The sequence below is a fragment of the Octopus bimaculoides genome, chromosome 2 (genome assembly GCF_001194135.2).
Source record: "Octopus bimaculoides isolate UCB-OBI-ISO-001 chromosome 2, ASM119413v2, whole genome shotgun sequence".
Taxonomy (NCBI): domain Eukaryota; kingdom Metazoa; phylum Mollusca; class Cephalopoda; order Octopoda; family Octopodidae; genus Octopus; species Octopus bimaculoides.
The window spans coordinates 45,095,140-45,116,144 of NC_068982.1; the positions used below are offsets into that span (position 1 = coordinate 45,095,140).

At 33.9% G+C, this 21,005-nt stretch overlaps 1 protein-coding gene across 3 annotated transcripts in view; it reads right to left on the reverse strand.

Moving 5' to 3' along the window:
* Positions 1 to 21,005, reverse strand: part of LOC106879448 (acetyl-CoA carboxylase) — a 125,827-nt gene that overhangs the window by 56,592 nt on the left and 48,230 nt on the right. For all 3 annotated transcript variants that reach the window (XM_014929017.2, XM_014929008.2, XM_014929024.2), the window contains 19 exons: positions 19,701 to 19,810; positions 18,533 to 18,614; positions 17,462 to 17,560; positions 15,628 to 15,848; positions 14,501 to 14,710; positions 13,504 to 13,674; positions 11,530 to 11,691; positions 10,730 to 10,893; positions 9,933 to 10,083; positions 8,537 to 8,640; positions 7,003 to 7,084; positions 5,304 to 5,374; positions 5,015 to 5,155; positions 3,317 to 3,445; positions 3,113 to 3,203; positions 2,795 to 3,010; positions 1,731 to 1,850; positions 1,000 to 1,100; positions 738 to 826 (listed from right to left, as the gene is read on the reverse strand). In XM_014929017.2, coding sequence (XP_014784503.1) covers positions 738 to 826; positions 1,000 to 1,100; positions 1,731 to 1,850; positions 2,795 to 3,010; positions 3,113 to 3,203; positions 3,317 to 3,445; positions 5,015 to 5,155; positions 5,304 to 5,374; positions 7,003 to 7,084; positions 8,537 to 8,640; positions 9,933 to 10,083; positions 10,730 to 10,893; positions 11,530 to 11,691; positions 13,504 to 13,674; positions 14,501 to 14,710; positions 15,628 to 15,848; positions 17,462 to 17,560; positions 18,533 to 18,614; positions 19,701 to 19,810 — 2,514 coding nt within the window. The remainder of the gene's footprint in view (positions 1 to 737; positions 827 to 999; positions 1,101 to 1,730; positions 1,851 to 2,794; positions 3,011 to 3,112; positions 3,204 to 3,316; positions 3,446 to 5,014; positions 5,156 to 5,303; positions 5,375 to 7,002; positions 7,085 to 8,536; positions 8,641 to 9,932; positions 10,084 to 10,729; positions 10,894 to 11,529; positions 11,692 to 13,503; positions 13,675 to 14,500; positions 14,711 to 15,627; positions 15,849 to 17,461; positions 17,561 to 18,532; positions 18,615 to 19,700; positions 19,811 to 21,005) is intronic.

The window sequence follows — 21,005 nt, forward strand, 5'->3', positions numbered from 1 at the left end:
GCATCTCATGTGCCACCCGCACAAGAACCAGTCCAGGGGCACTGGCAACGATCTTACTTGGCTTGCCGGGTCTTCTCACGCACAGCACATTTCCAAAAGTCTCGGTCAGTAGTCATCGCCTCGGTGAGGCCCAATGTACGAAGGTCTTGCCTCACCACCTCAGCCTAGGTCTTCCTGGGCCTACCTCTTCCACGGGTTCCCTCAACTGTTAGGGTGTGGCACTTTTTCACGCACGCATATATATATATATATATATATATATATAGACAGGAACAGCCATGGTTGTGTCAAGAAGTTTGCTTCTCATCAACATGGTTTTAGGTTCAGTCCACCTGTGTGACATCTTAGGCAGGAGTCTAGCCCCAGGCTGACCAGAAATGAATGATACCACTTGTATAACAATGGCACTCACATACACATACAGCCATGCCTGTACATATATAAATTAAATATACTTTAACCCTTTAGCAATCACATTGTTCTGTTGAAAGTAATGCTTATTTCTTCACAATGTTTTGAATTAATCCTGCAATATCCTGTAACTTTGAGATTTTGATGAGGTAACTATTAATTTTTAAAATTATATTGCAGGGTTGTTGTGAGAGGCCAGATATGGCCAGTGTGAACATAAAACAAGTAGAATATTTTGGCTGGATATGGCTCATTTAAATGCGAAAAGGTTAAAAGTAGAAAAAATATTATTTAATTTGAAATCAATGCCAAAACATAGCAATTACCATGCTGAAACTGAGCTTCAACTTGAACATAACATTTCAAAAGATCACGAACAACTGATTTCATGTGGCCTCGGATACCATTTCGATATCTGCAATGATTAAAATAAATATTAGCCTTCATGAAGGAAGAAGATATCACTCACATATAATTTATACATTTTATTTTTCGTATACATAAAAGACAGACATTAAACAATGAGGATGAATTTTTTTTTTCGCACAAAATATTAACATCTGTGTTGATATTTTTTTTAATACAAACCTCTGCACAAGCTGCACAATTCCTTGGGTGGTCATAAAAAACACCTCTCTTTCAGCTCGTCGGTTTAGTGTGGCTGCATGACTGTCAATCACATGAGCAATCTGGTAATTGAAATTAATTAACATTACTAATTAAAAAATACATGACATTTGGAAAGTATATAACGATCATTATATTGGATAAAATATTCCACAAAATCACAGCAAAATTAGGGTTAAGGTTAGGGTCATAAGATAAAGGTGACATGAGACAAGTTAGCTTCAGTTGAACTTCAAGATTTTCTCATATATTCTGATGTTTCTTGAGCTAACTTTATATGGCAACTAATAAAGACAATGTTTATTTTATACAATATTTATTTTATTTCATTGTTAATCCTCCTAAAATGATTAGTTTTTAATGAGTCTCATCAAAGAAGGAGTGGATCCTGCTCTGCTTTACTTCATTTTGAAGAGGATTTATAGAGAACTTAATTCTGCTGATGTTTTCCATTTCCTAAAAACTCAAGTGGTTTCTAGTGTACCATATTTATTTGTGAAAATTACATACTCATGTATAATGCAGAAACCAAATTAAGGACATTTTTTTTCTAAAACTATGGTCTATTATCCTCTGCTTTTGAAACGTATTATACAAACTGATAAAATAAAATATTATACATTGAATGATAAAAAATAAACCCAAGGAAAGTATACAAAATTTGAGAAAATGTTTCAACTGTATGTACTCACATCTTGACTTGGAAACTGGGAGAGAACTGATGTTATATTTTTAGCATATGATGTTATTAATTTACGAATTGACTTTTCTACATGTGGTGCCACTCTTCCAGCACTCATAGAAATGAGGTCCTACAAAAAGAAAAATATATATATCAATCTATAAACTTGCACTTGTTTTAGTAATTCTTCAGAAAAATTAGACTGGGTTTTGTTTTGTTATAATATATAATGAAGAGAGCTGGTAATTGATCTCTATTTTGTAATTTTATAAACCTTGATTATTGTAAAATAGTAATAGTTGTCATTGATAAAAACTAGAGAAGATATATATTGCATTCTTAAGTGTTTGAAGAATAAAGAAGAAATGGAGGGCTGAATCAAACTTCATATTCAGTATTTCAGTTTTAACATATATTTATTTTATAATGAACATTAATGTCTATCAGGTTCTACAATCAAGTATCATTTAACATTTGTTTTCCATGCTTGCATGGGTTAGACAGTTTTACTAGAGCTGGTGAGCCAGAGAGCTGCATCAGGTTCCAGTCTGTTTTGGCTTGGACCTTATGGCCAGATGCCCTTCCTAATGCCAATCATTCCACTAAGTGTATTGGGTGCTTTTTATGTGTCACTGGCACATTGCAATCCTGCTTATCTCTCCTCCTCTCATCACCCTCGTTGAGTCTCACCTCGAGGCCCTGCATTAATCAGTATACCCAGTCCTTCCTTCCCTAAATATCATCACCCCTTTTGTGCAAAACTCTCATGAAAGTGTTGATGTACAAAAGTTTAAGAGGAACATTATTGCATCAATCTCACTAGTCCAAGAGGGCAAGAAAGGCCATGAGCACCTTTTCACTAGTTCCAGCAAATAGAAAAAAAAAAAAGAATGCATTTGGGATATATGCTATGAGAAAAAGAAAATATTTTGAATGATTAAACAATAGGGTTCACTATGGAGCCATTTCACTCTATAGAGATCTTAGCTAAGACAATTACACCTTGAATTTATTTGCAAATCAATTGTTAATTCCGTCCACATTTTATAGTAAATATTAAAATATTTTCTTTACCTGAAGTTCAAGCAAAGGCAGATTAGGGTCTCGCAAACATTTCATTAGTGTTTGGACAGATTCCTTGAGGCGTTCACTAAAATATGGACTTGGTAAGACATAGCCTGCTAAAATGTTCTCCAGTTCAGCTTTGATACTTGTAAACACTTGATGCAGCTTGTTACCACTAGTTGATTGATTTCTGTTGTATGGTAAGCTACCATCATAAAGTTCCGCCTACAAAAACAAATCGTTTAAAATTACAATTAGGAAAATTTCAAACAAAAGAAAAAATATATATAATTAAAACTGAAGGTGTAAATAAAAAGAAAATTTTACCTGTTGTGTTCTACTTGGGTCATCTAAATCTAAGGTAGCAATAGTTACACCAGGCTCAAGTAGAGCTCCAGGGCGTTTTTTATAATAAATGCTGGAAATAAACAACAAAATATCAATCATAATATGTAAAACCTCAACATCAGTCCAATGACTGAAACAAGTAAGAGATAAAAGATAATTAATTAGAAGGATAAATTGACTTACCAACCACTTTCTGGAACTTTAAGAGTAAGATTCATTTTCATAACTTCCATTTCAGCATACGGCTCCCCACTGAAAAGATGTCCTCCGTCTTCTACTTTATATGAAAGTAGTTTTCCAGCAGATGGGGATCTAAAAGAAATAAAATTATCATTGAAAATTAATAGTTAAAATACATACATATGTATGTACAACAGTGAGGAGTGAAAAGGGGGAGGGAGAGAGAGAGGGGACAAAAAGAAAAAGGAATGAAGAAAGGAAGAAAGAAAGAAAGAAACAAACAAACAAATAAGAAAGACACAACTATATAATCAAATCACAACAAAGCTATCAGTAAAAAAATAAGTCACTAATATCTTTTATTTACTATAACTTAAGATTACAAGTGAATCAAACACTTATCATAGGTTTTCAAAATTTTCCTTTATCCAATATAACCTAATATCGGTTTCAAATTTTGACACAATGACCAGTGAGGTCAGGAGAGGGGTTAAGTCAATTACATCAACCCCATTGTTCAACTGGTACTTATTGTATAACCTCAGTGAAATTTGAATTCAGAACATAAACACAGATGAAATGTCGCTAAGCTAATGATTCTGCCAGAACTGGAACTAATAGAAGATGATAAAAGATAACAATGACTGCAAGAAGCAATGCTGGTATAGTAAAACAATGTAAAACAAAGACAAACAAGAACAATGATGTGTATTTATTTTTGTATGGCCTGTCAGTAAAATAAGTAGCAGTTGAGCACTGGGAATTGATGTAATTGACTCACCCTGTCCCCACAAAATTTCAGGCCTTGTGCTTATAGTAGAAAGGTTTATTGTAATAGACTTTGTAATCTTGATTTTAGTAGACACAAGGGACAGAGGTAACTGATGAAACTCTTTGAAACAACCCAATATCCTAGTACATGAGATATACAAATGTTTTAGTGTCATTTAGGACCAGACCGCAAATCTATCATACTATTTTTTGTTTGTTTGTTTTTTTAATCTGTTCAAAGAAAGAGGCTGAACCCAAAAGCTTTGCAGGTCCTCCAAAACTGATAATATCGATGTGGCTTATGGTTCCTCTCGAACAGTTGCAAATCAGTGTAATATGACAATTTAAAACGTGTTCTATTTTCTTGTCTTCTGGTACAATTTAATTCAATGAAGCAAAAGAAATGCAAGATATTACAATAATTTTTCAACAACTTTATATCCATTACACAAATAATGAGACTTGCTCTTAAAGCCATAATATTTTAGGGTGCAGAACTACATATCTAAGGTTCTCAGAAACCAGGTGGATAAAATAAGTTATATAAATGGTATACTTGTAGAGAATCAGTCATACAAAATAATGACTGATTTAAGCAAGTGTGTAATTCAACATCCCTGTATCATCTTAACCCTTTAGCATTTAAACCAGCCATATCTGGCCAAATATTCTACCTGTTGTATGTTCAAACTGGCCAGATCCAGCCTCTCACACCTACCCTACAATGTCATTCTAAAAATAAACAATCACATCATTGAAATTTTGAAGCTATGAGATAATGCATGATTAATTCAAAACAATGTGAATAAATAAGCTTTATATTTGACACAATTATCTAAACACCAAAAAGTTAACCAGGGAGTTTTATGTCTATTGTATTGTAGTTAATCATAAAATAATACAATGTTCATGTTAAAATATAATAGTTACCTGAGTACAGTGGGGTCATTTTCTTTCAGAAAGACACAAGTTTTATTGCCGATGGTAACTCTGTAGCTATCAACTTCTTCCTTCATGTAAGTGGTATAACTGGATCCACCTACTGATAGCAATAACCCACCATCGGTCAGACTGAAAATAAAATCAGGAAAATAATTGTATAATAGTTTTTATTCCTAACTAGCAAAGAAAGAAATGAAAGCAAAATTGAATTGGTTCCTATCAGAAATCACCCCCATTTTTTTTTTTTTTTTTTTTTTTTTTTTTTTTTTTTACTTACCGATGAGCTTCAATATCCATGTAGGAGCCATTCATTAGAACAAAGTAACTTGCCAGTCCTGTCCTCACAACCTATCATACAAAAACAAAAAAATCACATATTTATTTTTTATTTGATTCAGTTACTAGAGTATAACCATGCCAGGGCATGAATTTTTAGTTGAATGAACCAACAGCACCACTTATTTCTTTTTTGGATTTATTCTATCGTCTCTTTTGCCAAACCGCTACATTACGGAGACATATACACATCAACACTGGTTGTCAAGTGATGGTGGAAGAAAAACACAGATACAAAGGCACACACACATAGACATAAATGAGCTTCCTTCAGTTTCCAGCTACCAGATCCACACTCACAAGGCTTTAGTTGGCTCGAGGCTATAGAAGACACTTCCCCAATATTAAAAAGAAATTAAAGAATAAATAAAATTACTGCTAAAAACATTGTTTTTAAGTGCATAATTTAAATTGAATTTGAACAAATAGTATTGTTAATCAGAACTAAAAATGGGGCTTCCTACAAAACTTATTGTTCAGCAATTCATTTAAGGACCATGTGGTTTCAGTAATATATTGCCCACTGTGCAACATATTGGGCAAGTGTTTTCTGCTTTAGTGGTATTTGGTTAAACAGAACCTGTTCAGAATCTTATTGTATGTCTACTGTTCATCTGTTTCATTTAATATCAGTTTCCTCCATGGTAACATGATTTAGACGGTGTGAGAGAAGGGTGAATTATCAAGACAGGATTTTTAAGGCCATTTTTAAGGTACATGACATACATACAGACACACAAACATATACACACAAAATGAATGAGATGTTAAACTGAAAGACTACTCATTGCCAGAACCTTAGAATGTTTGATTCTATAGATCAGTGTGTATACGAGTAAATGTATTTTGCATACAACTAAACTTACAAAATAACAAATAATAAGTGAAAGGTAAAAACCATACCAAAAGAATTTGGCATTAGTTACTTGCTAGTGCTTTGCTTTAAACAAATTTCATGTCAATGCCACATTAAAAGCACCCAGTACACATCGAAAAGTGGCTGGCATTAGGAAGAGCATCCAGCCATAGATATCAAGCCAAATCAGAGTGGAACCTGGTGCAGCTCACCTACTTGCAAACCTCTGGTCAAATTGTCCAACCCATGCCAGCATGGAAAAATGGATGTTAAAGGGGATGATGATAATAATAATGATGATGATGATGATGAAATCCCACTTGCTTTGAAACATATGTCCATTAGGGTGACAAAATAATTCTTCTTATCTTCTATTATAATGAACAAGGTCTGAAATTTTTAGAGGAGGGTCTATTTGATTACATCGACCCCAGTGGTTGACTAGAACCTATTTCATTGACTCTAAAAGGATAAAAGATAAAACTGACTTTGGCCACATTTGAACTCAGAATGGACAGAGCTGAAATAAATGCTGCTAAGCATTTTGTCCACTATGCTAACAACTCTGTCAGTTCACCACCCTTGGGTCAATGAAATAATATTGGTTTCAAATTCTGGCACAAGGCCGACAACTTCGGGGGAAGGAGTAAGTTGATTACATACATTGACCCCCAGCACTCAACTGGTACTTATTGTATCAACCCCAAATGGATGAAAGGTAAAGTCAAACTCAGCAGTTGATAAAAATAATATTAACATAAACAAATCTAAAGCAGTTCCTTACTGTCGTAACATATTTCACACCATCGTAAATGAACTCGACATCCACTTTATTTTTCAGAGAATTTGCAGGAAATATCTGGCCTCTGAAAAAAAGAAAAGCAAGGAAAACTTTAGCTACTAACATCTGCAAAAAAAAAAAATCGTTAATTTTTTTAATTTTCAAAATTCTGAAAGAGATGAGAGACAGAGGAGAGAAGAGAGAGAAGAAAAGAGAAAGAGAGAGACAGTGTGTGTGTTTGTGTGTGTGTGTGTGTGCGTGCATGCATACATGCATGCGTGCATGTGTGAGAATGAGAGGAATAAAATAGGTCATTATACTGTTTTACATTCATTTATTTAGTCTTGTATGGTTAGGATGATCATTTCATTGAAACAATTGCTTTTGCAGCTGAATGTCTTTTCTATTGCAAACCATTGAACAGTAAAGTAGGAGTAAAACCTTCCTTTGTTCAGTTGAGCAAACTAGAAAAAGCGTTCAACACAATGACTTTTGAACTTAACGAACTGTGTTCTATACTAACTTCATCATAAACTTTCAACCACTGACTATAGAGAAAGAAAAATTTCAGTCTCTAAATTTTCTCAATAACAACACATGTAAACAACTGATGAATTAGTAGCACATATATTGGATACGTCAAAACTTTGTCATTAAAACCTGTATGATAATACAGTGGCAAAAAAATAATAACAAAGATGTTAATGGCAATTTCACTAAACCAGAGGCAAATTGCCTCAGTATGCAAGTGGTCTGAAGTGTTTTCTTTGCACCCTAAACTTGCCAACAAATAAGAAAGAGATGTTGATAGGGTATATGCATCAATCTGATACAAATGTGATATTTGCAACATAAATATCAGTAATAAAATAATATAAAAGGCAGTACAAAGTAACTTAATATCATGAAGAAATGAGCAAAAGCAGGCAAGAAGGAGATTAATTCTCCTGCAATAATCAATATTTCTAAAAGTGGGATTTATGAAAATAATTATATGTTGACTTTGATTAAATATATGAATCGAATGATGTATACTAATGGCAACAGTTCAGGTTTTAACAACATAAACACTATTTTCAGGAACACAATTTGAAATTTGCAGATCAAAATTTACAATAAAAGAAAGGTAGGTAAGCTTATACATCAAGACAGCATTAGAGGACCAAAAATTCCATATGGAATGCAGCAGGATTTGAAAAGATAGTGACGATGTTTGAATGGTTACACAACATATTTACAATATATTCTATGTCAACTTGTGCGCCAGAATAGATCGTAATAAGAAAACCAAGAAATATAAAACATTCTAAAATATACAGTTATGTACAATTATATTTAACATGTTTATGTAATTTTTTTCTCAAGACAATTTGTGCAACAAATTTTCTGAGTCCAATGTACAAGAACAGGTTTAAATATAACTGTACATTACTATATTTCATTCAACACTATTTGGTGCACCTCTAATTAATTATAAAATGTGATATCTAATATTTGTTTTAAAGCATATGAAATAAAATAATTAAGGTAATCAGACCTTTCTAAAGCATTTTGAAAGTTCTGGAAACAAGTGAATATTGTATGATCAGCAAGATGGAGAGATCCACTGATGACACCAAGAATTATATCAGGTTTTTCAGCCTAGAAATGAATAAAATAAAATGTTATTTAATAAGTGTGCACAAGTACAGTAATATTGGTTTCAATTTTTGACACAAGGCCAGGAAGTTCAGGGTGGTGGATAAGTCAATTAAATCAACCCCTGTCCTCAAATGGTACTTATTTTATCATCCTTGAAAGAATGAAAGGCAAAGTCAACCTCAGCAGCTTTTGAACTCAGAACATAAAGATAGACAAAATACTGCTAAGCATTTTGCCTGATGCGCTAATGATTCTGCCAGCTCAACACCTAACACAAGGAAAGTAATATCAAATTGTAATAGATTACAGCATATGAAGCTAGAAGTTTTTAGAAAGCAACAAATCTAGCAATATTCAAAACATTTCACCATGCTTCTTTCTATACACTCTTGACAGTAAGACTTATGCAATAAAGCAGCTCCTATTTTGGAATGTAACAGTGTAAGTTAACCTTTAGACTTCCACATCTGTCTATTACATACAGAGTTGGCTAAAATCTATAAATATATTCTGTAGCACAGTATAGCAAAGACCATGCAGTTCGTCACATTTTAGCAAGTCTTTTACAATAAAGCTAATTAATAAATCCATGCTTTAAGATTGTGAACAGATGTCATGTGTGACATAGATCTGTTATTATTAGTATTATCAGTATGTATTCTTCTATATACTCTGTCATCAGGTGTGGTGATGTTTGTTTTAATAAAGTTCAGAAGATAATTTAGAATAATTGAATCATTATGAAAAGTGCTTGTTTTCCATTTTTTTAAGCGCTCATATGGTACCATGTAAAAGCACGCAGTACATTCTGTAAAGTGGTTGGCGTTAGGAAAGGCATCCAACAACAGAAACCATACCAAATCAGACTGGAACCTGATGCAGCTCTCCAGCTTGCTAGCTCTGGTCAAACCATCCAACTCATGCCAGCATGGACAATGGATGTTAAATGACAACAATGAAGAGAAATTTTAGCTATAAAAGCCTTTTCCTCTTTGGTTTTGACAAGATTTTAAACTTAATGCACAAGAATAAATTACAAAATTACTATATTTTATGGTATATAAGACACTCATTTTTCAAAGAAATGTGTCAAAAAATCACCTTGGGTCTTGTATGCAAAGTTGGGCCTATATTACATATTTTAATGCACTAAAAACCGTTTTTCTTGAATATACACCACTTATATTGAAGTGTGTATTTTATGCTATCAAATACTGTAAGTATTGAAGTTAATATTTTCAAGTAGAAATAAATAAAATAAGACATAAAAGAGTTACTATTCAAAAGCATACCTGAAACTTTGTAGCGATCAACTTATCAAGCCAACCAGTAGTTAAGACATTCATTTGAAAATCTTCAGTTTCCAAGAGGCGAGTAAGGTATTCTACAGTGGTACGGAAATCACCACGGATAGATAATTCATTCAACGCCACAACCATATTTCTTAAAGAAAATAAGAAATTAATACACATGCAGTAACCATATGGTTTGATTTCTACAGCTGGATGCTCTTCCTAACACCAACCACTTTACAAAGTGTACTGGATTTTTTTTAAATAGCACCATCAAAAATTAATAAAACATAATTTCAAAATGATAAAGTTAAAGGAAACATTTAAGATATATTAATATGTAGCAAGAAGGAAATTATATAAGGCCCTTCAAACAAGTTCATTAAACAGGCATAGTTAAGAAGCTCACTTTGTAACTACATTGTTTCAGATTCAGTCCCACTGCATAGCACCTTGGGCAAGTGTCTTCTACTATAGTCTCAGAAAGATCAATGTCTTGTGAGTGAATTTGACAAACAGAAACTGTGTGGAAGCCTGTTGTTTATATACATATGTGTATGTATGTGTCATTGTGCTTGATAAGTGACATTGGCTTGTTTGTGTCTCCATAGCCTAGTGGTTCAGAAAAAGGGATTGATAGAATAAGTAGCACGCTTTAAAAATGTACTAGGGTCGATTTGTTCAACTAAATCCTTCAAAGCAATGCTCCAGCATGACTTCAGCTCTATGACTGAAACATGGAAATGATAAAAAAAAAAATTACTGAAAAAAAAAACAAACAATTCCTCAAAACTTACTCTCGTGCATCCTCCCGGCATTCTCCCCATGAAAAACAATGACCAAATTGGGAATCAGCAAATTCATGGAGACCTCCAGATGCTACAACACTAAAGTAACCCCAGACATTCTTGCTGCTGCGGAAGTTCAACTCCTGAACAGTGCCTGAGCTGGGTTTAAAGCCCTGAAAGGGAACAGACATTGTGAAAACAATGTGAGAGTAAATCTCATACATAACAGAAAAATGATTTCCAGAGAAAAAGTACAATAATTGTATTAATAATAACATAAGAAAAAGGGAATAATAAAGATTATTATTTATAGAAGGTTTTTTTTATATACTTCTTGAACATGAATGATCTAAAATGAGTAATTTCTGTTCTGTTAAATTTATTTTTAATAATTTTTAGTAAGTAAACTTCAACACATCAGTTATTCATATTTCAGTGCTTTCCAGTTTTAAGTTTGATTGTTGTGTAGATAGGGGAATATGTACACATAAGCATGTATGGATTTTAATCATATTTTAATCATATTTTCCAGCATACAAGTCTATTTAGTATATAGTGTAAACATTCAAACACTATCATTATCTTTCCAAATCCTGTCATGTTTCACATGGAATTTTCAGTCCTCCAAAGTTGTCTTGGTGTATAAGTTGACCGACTTTTTTTGGCTGTAAATTTTGATATGAGAAACTCACCTTGTACACTGGAAAATATGGTCTGCATATATTTATTCACTGTATAAGTGTAAACGTATAAACACATACATATGTAGGAGAGAATGCATATATATATATATATATGGTTTGCTTTACCTCTTCTGGATTTTCACTGGTGATTCTTGCAGCAATAACATGACCCCGTGGTTGTGGTTTAATTTTCAAATCATCAAATGGAATGATTTGGTCACCTGCAGGATCTTCTCCATACAACAGACGTATGTCTTTGATTCTGTACAACGGAATTCCCATTGCAATCTGAAAATTTCTCAAAGAATTAATGCTCTGACATAGGAAAAAGTAAATGGAAACATGAATCAATGCAGAGATACCTCAACATACATTGGTAATTAGTTCTAAGACATATCTTAATAATTGGTTTGCACATATTCTCACATATATTCCATTTGATTTTTCTCAATTCAGTGTTGGTTTTTAGGTGGGGAGGGTTTGTCAAAATTCTTATGCCTTTAAATATGCTTGCTGTGACTGACATAAAACTGGATAAACTAAAGTTGAGGTTTATTTTTCTTTTCATTAATTTCTTAAAAATAAAAAATGATGTAAAGTCAAAAAAGATGACACATTGAAGTATGCCGGTACAATGTTTCTCTTAACTTATCATATCTAATTGTGTAGAGAAATCAACATAACTGAGATAAAAGAAACTACTAGATTATATATTACCAACAAAAGCAGTATTAATACCAAGAGGTAATATTTATCTTCCCACTTACAAGTAGATGTTCTGTTAGAACAAACTATACTGCAGTTGATACCATAAGAGAGACTCACATGGCTTTTGGTGCAAATTGCACTCTTGTTTATATCACTAGCAGGGAGATAAATCCCTACCAACTCCAGCGCCGAGACCACCAGATCATGTGATTTCAATCTTCCTTGGTCTTGTCAATGATGGACACTTGACTGCTAGAGATAGCAGCAACTCATTTCCCCACCAGCAACAGATAGAGTAACAGTGCCTGAACCAGCACTGGTGTCATGATTAGCCAGTGAGTTTGTCAGAACAATGTATCTATTAGTGACAGATGTGAATGGGTAGAGGTTAGAAGAGTGTATGGGAGAATGAGCAATGGTAAGAGATAACTGGCACTCTGTCAGTTACAATGATGAGGGTTCTAATCGATCCCATCAATAGAACAGCCTCTCATGAAATTAATGTACAAGTGGCTGAGCATGTCACAGATACCACATACTCATAATGTAGTTTTGAAGGATATTTTTGCCATCTGAGTGCATTGGAGCAATGTGAAATAAAGTGTCTTGCTCAAGGACACAATACACAGCCAGGAATCAAACTCACAACCTTACAATCCTAAGCTGAATATCTTAACCACTAAGCTACGTGCCTAACCACAATGATTAGAGATAGGAAACAGGTGAGTGGCATGAATATAACGAATGAAGAACGAGAGTTAAAGGGTGGCCTATATACTTTCGTGTTTCAAACAAATGCAATCAATAAGAGATTTAGTTGTATTAAAAAATAAAAACTTGAGATTTATCGATAAATGTCTATATTGTGTTGTATAAGTATTCTATAAAATTTTAATTTCAACAGTGACTAAAAACATCTGCAAATGAATGTTGTTGTTGTTGGCACTCCGTCACTTACGACGTCTAGGGTTCCAGTTGATCCGATCAACAGAACAGCCTGCTCGTGAAATTAACGTGCAAGTGGCTGAGCACTCCACAGACACGTGTACCCTTAACGTAGTTCTCGGGGATATTCAGTGTGACACAGTGTGACAAGGCTAACCCTTTGAATTACAGGCACAACAGAAACAGGAAGTAAGAGTGAGAGAAAGTTGTGGTGGAAGAGTACAGCAGGGTTCACCACCATCCCCTGCCAGAGCCTCATGGAGTTTTAGGTGTTTTCGCTCAATAAACACTCACAACGCCCGGTCTGGGAATCAAAACCGCGATCCTATGACCACGAGTCCGCTGCCCTAACAACTGGGCCATTGCGCCTCCACTGCAAATGAATAGAATTAAGAATAATCAAGAGAAAGAAACAGGAACTGCAATATGTTTGAGATATTGTTTTACCTGCAATTGGGCGGCGGGAAGGTTAACATCTGCAATCATCTCTGTACATGGATGTTCCACTTGTAACCGTGGATTTAATTCAAGAAAGTAGAATGAGTCATCTTCACAATATAGGTATTCCACTGTTCCTGCACTCACATAACCAACCATTTTTGCTAATGTCACAGCAGCCTGGAAACAAATGTTAATTATAAGTAAATTTTATTGCATTGAAGATTTGATACTGCACAAAATAGGCATACATTTGCTACAGTTTGATATCGTTTACTTGAATAATATGGTTAAAGAATCACCTCAGATGTCTGTTTCACTGAAGAGGTTTCATAAGACTGAAACATATCCAAAGCTGCTTTCTGTACTTGCCAGAGTTGTTAAAATAATTATAGTTCATTGATTAAAATTGCCTTTTCTACATTGCACGAAAACTTCTAAATGGATTTTTAAAGCTCACTGTGTTAATATATTAACACTAACTTAACTATAGTTTTTCAAATAGATGGTTTCTCTGAGGAATCTATTTTACTGAAACATCACGATCACACACTTCAATACTGTTAGCTGACAGGAATTGTTACTAAACATTGTTATGACAAAGAGAAAAAAAAACAGCTTTACTGCAATACACTTCCTGAAAAACTCCTGTGTTTCCAGTTCAATATAAAGCAGTTCAAAGACAGCAAGCTGGCAGAATCATTAGTAGGCTGGGCAAAATAACTAGGAGCATTTTAAGTTCTGAGTTCGAATTCCACAGAGGTCAACTTGAACTTTCATCCGTTCAGGGTCAATAAAATGAGTAACAGTCGAGTACTGGGGTTGATGTATCAACTTAACCCCTCCCCAAAATTCCTGGCCTTGTGCCAAAATTTGAAACCAATATAATGCAGTTCAACGTTAATCAATATGGAATAGAAATCATTCTCAAACAGAACTCTTTTGAAAAAGAAATATCATTTATACAAAAGTAAAATATATTTTGTGAAGGAAAAATTACACCTGCCTTTTCCATTTCTTCAAATGTTTCTGGCTTTGCAACAACAACAGGTGCTTCTTCAATGATTTTTTGATGACGCCTTTGAATTGAACAGTCTCTGCCAAACAGAGAGATTGCATTGCCATAGTTGTCAGCTAATATCTGAACCTCAAGATGACGAGCAGCCATTGCAAGTTTCATGACAAATATTGGTGAGCCAGGCACTTCACTTTGTACCTAAAAATAAAAATTTTTTTTTTATTCAATCTCGTTATATTTGTGATATATTTGGATAAAAATTACATTTAAAATGGCAGCTTATATCATTGTTGCAGTTTATTTTAATCCTACTTAAGAGTGAGAAAAAACTTTTTACAATACATGGAAAAATAATACATCTAATAAGAATGTTTTCTAGATTTACGTACTCATTCAGTCCTATTTGGAATTAAACTCTTTTAATTAGGAATACTGTCTAACAGATTTTATAAAGGTGAATACATCTCATATGAAATATTTTCAACAAATCCAAAATTTTATGACCTTTTTTTTTAACTATTAATTAGATTATATAGTTATAATGTTGAGGAACTGTAAATGTTAACCCTTTCACTACAAAATTAAATTTCATAGTTATTCTAATGATAATATTAAATATCTACCAAAAAATGGAATTGGTATTTTCTAAAAGTCATGTTGCCTCAATAAATTTTTGACATATCTCAAGGAAAAAAATTTCAAACATGTCATTTCAATGCAAAAGATAAACAAGTATATAAAACTGCTTTTCACAGTTAAAGATAATGAAATTTTGAGTGGATATATCTGATTGTCATGGTAAGAGAGTTAAATAGTTAATATAGCCAATGTGTTAAGCCCTCATGAGGGGCCAGATTGCACTCCTATTTATGGTTGAATGGTTGGTTTATACTCGTGTGTAAATTGCTGTTGAAGAGCTAAATGACTGTACTCAAGTTGTGTCCCTTCAGGTGCTGCTACAGAGCATTCGTGATCACCACCACTACCACCATCACCACCTCATGTTTGTTCCAATGTAAACATTCCTACCTATTTCTAACATGAAAATTTTGATGTAAAAATCATGCCACCAAAAGTTTTTTTCCCTTTTTTTTTAAACAAATAATTATACTAACCTGTCTGAATAAATTTAGAAAATCATCAGCATTATTTGCTTTTCTGATACCACGTCCACCCCCACCTTCTGATGCCTTGATCATGACAGGAAAACCAATCTTGTAAGCCACTTGTAAGGCCTCATCCACATTCTGAATGCATCCTTTATTATATAGGTCTTTAGGTACCATTTGTGTTTGGCCCTTATTTAGTTCTATATCACTCTTCTTTAGACTTAAACCTATAAAAAGAACAGTTTTTGGTTTTTAATTTTAAAATTTAATATACATACTTTCACCATTATTTAGCAATCAATGCAGCAAAAAAAAAAAAAATTAACAAAAATTGTATATTCTAACAAATGTTTCTGAACATTGTGTTTATAACTAATTATAATTAAAAAAAAAAATAAATAAAATAAAACTTTTGTAAAAGATTTAACTCTTTAGCATTTAAACTGGTTATATCTGGCCCAAATATTCTACCTGTTTTATATTCAAACTACCTCTCATACCTACCCTACATTAACATACTAAAAACAAACAGTCACCTCATTGAAATCTCAAAGCTATGAGGTAATGCATGGTTAATTCAAAACAATATAAATAAATGTGCATTACATTTGACAGAGTAATCTGAACACTCAAGTTATTTATAAAACATAAAGTGCCCAGTCTCCAATGCATTTTTCTGTTACAATCTTTTCCAATGAAGGTAGAAACATTTCATGCTATAAAAAATTATACCAAAAATTAACCAGCTGTACACCTAATGACTCCAACTCTGTTTTTTTTTTAAGACTTATTCAATGTTCACTTCTTGTGCAAAAAAGACTTATTCAATGTCCACTTCCTGTGCATAAAAGTAACCAAAACTGCATGAATAGTACATAGTACTAATCATGAAGTTTTGGTTACTTTTTCAGATGAATTGTACTGCACCTGAGCACTGTATACAATTAAGTTCTTTACTATTATTATATTTTCTGGCATAAAACTGACATAGTAAATACTGTAAACATGTAGTATAAACATTCAAACATCATCACTATCTTTCTAAATTCTGCTGCATTTCACATGAAATTTTTGGTCCTCCAAAGTTGTCTTGGCATGTAAGTCAACCTACTTTTTTTAGCAGTAAATTTGGATCAGGAAAATTTGACTAGTATGCTACAAAATTTGATATATATCTAACAAGTTAAATGCTTGCAAAGCTGAGATTCGCAGCAGTAGCCATATCAATCATTTTGGTTCATTTAATTCTATTAGAAGCCTCAAATTTATTTGTAACAGAAAACATGGAAGTCTGACATTCATTCTCCCCAAAACAGTACATACAACTGAAAAATCAAAGCTACATCACAAAAACTATGCTTGCTAATACTTAGATTCACGTCATCAATTACTGATATTCATGTTAATCTTATTTCATTAAGTTATATTAGCGTTTAGTTAGGAACTTCCTATAGGCCATATCCAGATAGTTTCTTAATCAGCACTAACTTCATTATAGTCTTAAATAAGGAACTAGTATGAGAAAATATTGGTTTCGAATTTTGGCACAAGGTCAGAAATTTTGAGGGAGGAAACAAGTCAATTACATTGACCACAGTGCTCAACTGGTACTTATTTTATCAACCCCAGAAGGATGAAATGTGAAGTCAACCTCAGCAAAATTTGTGCTTAGAAGATAAAGATGGATGAAATGCTGATAAGCATTTTGCCTGGCATGCTAACAATTCTGCCAGCTCGCTGTTCTAGTATGAGAAAATATTAAGTTTATTTTCTTCTTAAATCTATAAAAATCTATTTCATTTGCAATGAAAAATTAAGAAATGCAATTAAATAAATTTACCTGTTCCACTCCAAGGGAGAGTGGGAACACCAGCAGTCTGTGCCACAATGGTTGATGCTATCTTATCTCCAAGGGCCCACATGGCCCCTTCTGGTGGTCCTGTAATAAACAATTTATTGTTTAGCATCCAAAAGAATATAAAATAACCATTTGAATATCTTGCGAAATTAATACGAAATAAAAATCACTGGTATACTTTAATTACTTTCTTCATGCATAAAATTAATTACAGTCACTAGCACATTACCTAACTTTTGAGAAATAATCCAATCAAAAAATAACTTTCTTTATTAACACATAAGGCCTATTTTAAAAGATATTGAAGTCAATTCAGAATGACTTCAGTAACTTTTTCTTGTATTTTTTATTTCATCAAGATCATTAAGATTAAAACCACAACTGTGAAGTACCAAATATATGTCATTCACACCAAATTACCCATGCTGAAGAGAATCATTATAAATAATTTTGAGATTTAAAATAGAAGTATCAAACAGCAGTATATCATTTTATATAACAGGAGCAGACAAAGTTGTGTGGTTAGGAAATTTGCTTCCCAATCACATATTTTCAGGTACAGTTCCACTAAGGACAAGTGTCTTCTACTATAGCCTTAAGTGGACTGAGTGCTTTTTACATGGTACCAGCATCGGTGAAGTCAGTTTCAGATTAGTTTTTACGGCTGGGTACCCTTCCTAATGCCAATCACTTTACAGTGTGGACTGGATGCTTTATACATAGTATTAGCACTGGTGAGGTTACCAAGTAACTTGCAAGTAAAGATCCTTTGTAGTGGTGGTGGTACTGGAGAAGGTGGCCTTGTGCCAAGAGTGTGACAGAGGGACAGAAACAAATGTCTCGCTGAAGAGGAGATATATGGTTACCAAGTCAGAGCAAAAGAGGGGGGAGAAAGAGAATGTCGAAGAGAGCAATAGAGAGTATGGAAGAGAGCAAAAGTGTGAGAGTGCAAGAGAGAGAAAGAGAATATCTTTCTCTATATAAATGAGGCAATATAGCTAACAGTGATTAAATTTCTTTAATGATTCTATCGAAAATCTCAGAGATATTTACCAATGAATGTTATTCCGTGTTTATGAAGTAGCTCTGGAAGTCGAGGATTTTCTGAAGCATGGCCCCAACCAGCCCAAACTGCCTGAAAATTAACAATAAAGAGGTAAGAAATTACAATATAATAAAAAAAAATTACTCATTACAACAATAAGAAAAATTACAAGTATTTTTTTAAAAAAACTATCATTTCTCTCTAAAAAAATAACCACTCACTCACACATACACAATAATCATCATCATAATCAATGTCATTGTTTTAACACCCACTTTTCCATACTTGTGCAGGTTGGACAGTTTATTGAAGAAAAAATTTTCTACAACCAGATGCTCTTCCTGTCACCAAGCCTCATCTGTTTCTAAGCACTATAATATTTCCCCATTTCCAGATATCCTTTACTAATGACTGCAGCCATACTGGGGCACCACCTTGAAAAATATTTAGCCAAATGAATCAACCCCAGTACTTGTTATTTATTTTAAAGCCTGGTACATATTCTATTGGTCTCTTTTTTGCCGAACTGCTAAGTTACTGAAACGTAAGCACACCAGCATTGGTTGTCAGGCAGTGGTAGAAGACAAACAGACACAAAGGCACACACAGAGATACATATATACACATATACAATGGGATTCTTCTAGTTTCCATCTACCAAATCCATTCACAAGGCTTTGGTCAGCTCAAAGCTATAGAAGATATTTGCCCAAGGTGCTACACACAGGGACTGAACCCAGAACCATGTGGTCAGGAAGCAAACTTCCCACCAAATCAATTACACTTTACACTACTTGTATGATATTGACACTCATCTACAACATCTCTCACACACACACACACACACAAACAAACAAACAAACAAAGGACTTCTTTCAGTTTCCATCTACTAAATCTACTCACAAGGCTTTGGTCAACCCATAAATACACATATCCACTTTGAGCAGGAGAGATCCACTGCAAGCCTTATTTCTCTCCGGTTCAGGAGAGAACTAAAAACTGCAGTGGTTCTCTCCTACTCACTGTACCACACTGCCCATATAACAGAGGATGGTATTGGACATACTGATATTCAATCCCCCAGCACCATAAAACACTCTCAAAATGCATTAGCCAAACCAATACACCTGATCAAAGATCCAAACCAAACACATATCCAAATAATTTACTACTTACTTGCACCTGTGTCCGTTTAGCAATGTCCAAAATAAGTTCTACATTGGCATAATTATTATGATTTGATCCTCCTTGAACTGGAACGTACTGGTCACCCATACGTATGTATTCTAAAATATATAACAAACTAAATTTGTTAACAGTATCATGAGCATCACAACTTTTTATTTCTCCTCAGCTTAAAAATTTTCAAGTGACAAGTCTAAATATATAAATATATAGCAAATTCAAATAAACAAACAATTCAAGTAAATGAATAAAAAACAACAAAAGCGAATGTGAGGACATGCACAAGAAATGTATTAGCTTGACGTTCAATGAAAGGAGAGAGTTTGATGTTTCGAACATAGCTTATCATCGGAAAGGAGAAAGGGAAAAGTCCAAAGATGGAAATTGCCAACGACATACATGTAGTTACATTGCTCACATACACATACATATTTAATCATATATATATATAAAATATTGCTGTTCTGTCTTCAGGTAATATTACAGTGACAGACATTACACTCATAATGCAACACAGGTTACAACACAGTGCACAAGTTATTCCTAATGACTTTCTGTCATCATTTTTTTTTCCCAATTTTCTATGCTTGCATGGGTCAGACAAATTTGATGAGGTAGATTATTTTCTACAGTCAGGTGCATGTGCACATACACAGAGACGTGCATATGCACACATACAGAGATGTGCATACACACACACAAACATGCACATACATGTATGACAGGATTCTTTCAGTTTCCATCTACCAAATCCACTCACAAGGCTTTGGTAAGCTTAGGAATATAGCAAAAGTCATTTGCCCAAGGTACCACACAGTGGGACTGAACTCATAACCATGTGGTTGGGGATTAAACTTCTTAACCACACAGCCACACCTGCACCTTTGTGAGAGTGTGTGTGTGTGTGTGTGTGTGTGTGTGTGTGTGTGCGTATCATAGTCCTCCAGGCGATCACAGAGTAGTTCAAGACAGGTTGCCCCTGGGAGCTCCTCTATGCTGATGACCTTGCACTAATTGCAGAGTCACTATCAGAACTAGAGGAGAAGTTTCAGGTGTGGAAGCAGGGACTAGAATCGAAAGGCCTTAGAGTCAACCTAACTAAAACCAAAATCCTAATAAGTAAGAAGGTAGATAAAACACAAACCCCTTCAGGCAGATGGCCCTGCTCAGTATGTAGAAAAGGAGTAGGTAGTAACTCTATAAGATGTACCCGGTGCAAGCTATGGACACATAAGAGGTGCAGCAATATCAAAGGCAGGTTAACTAGGAAGTTAGTTTTTGTATGTGGCAGATGTT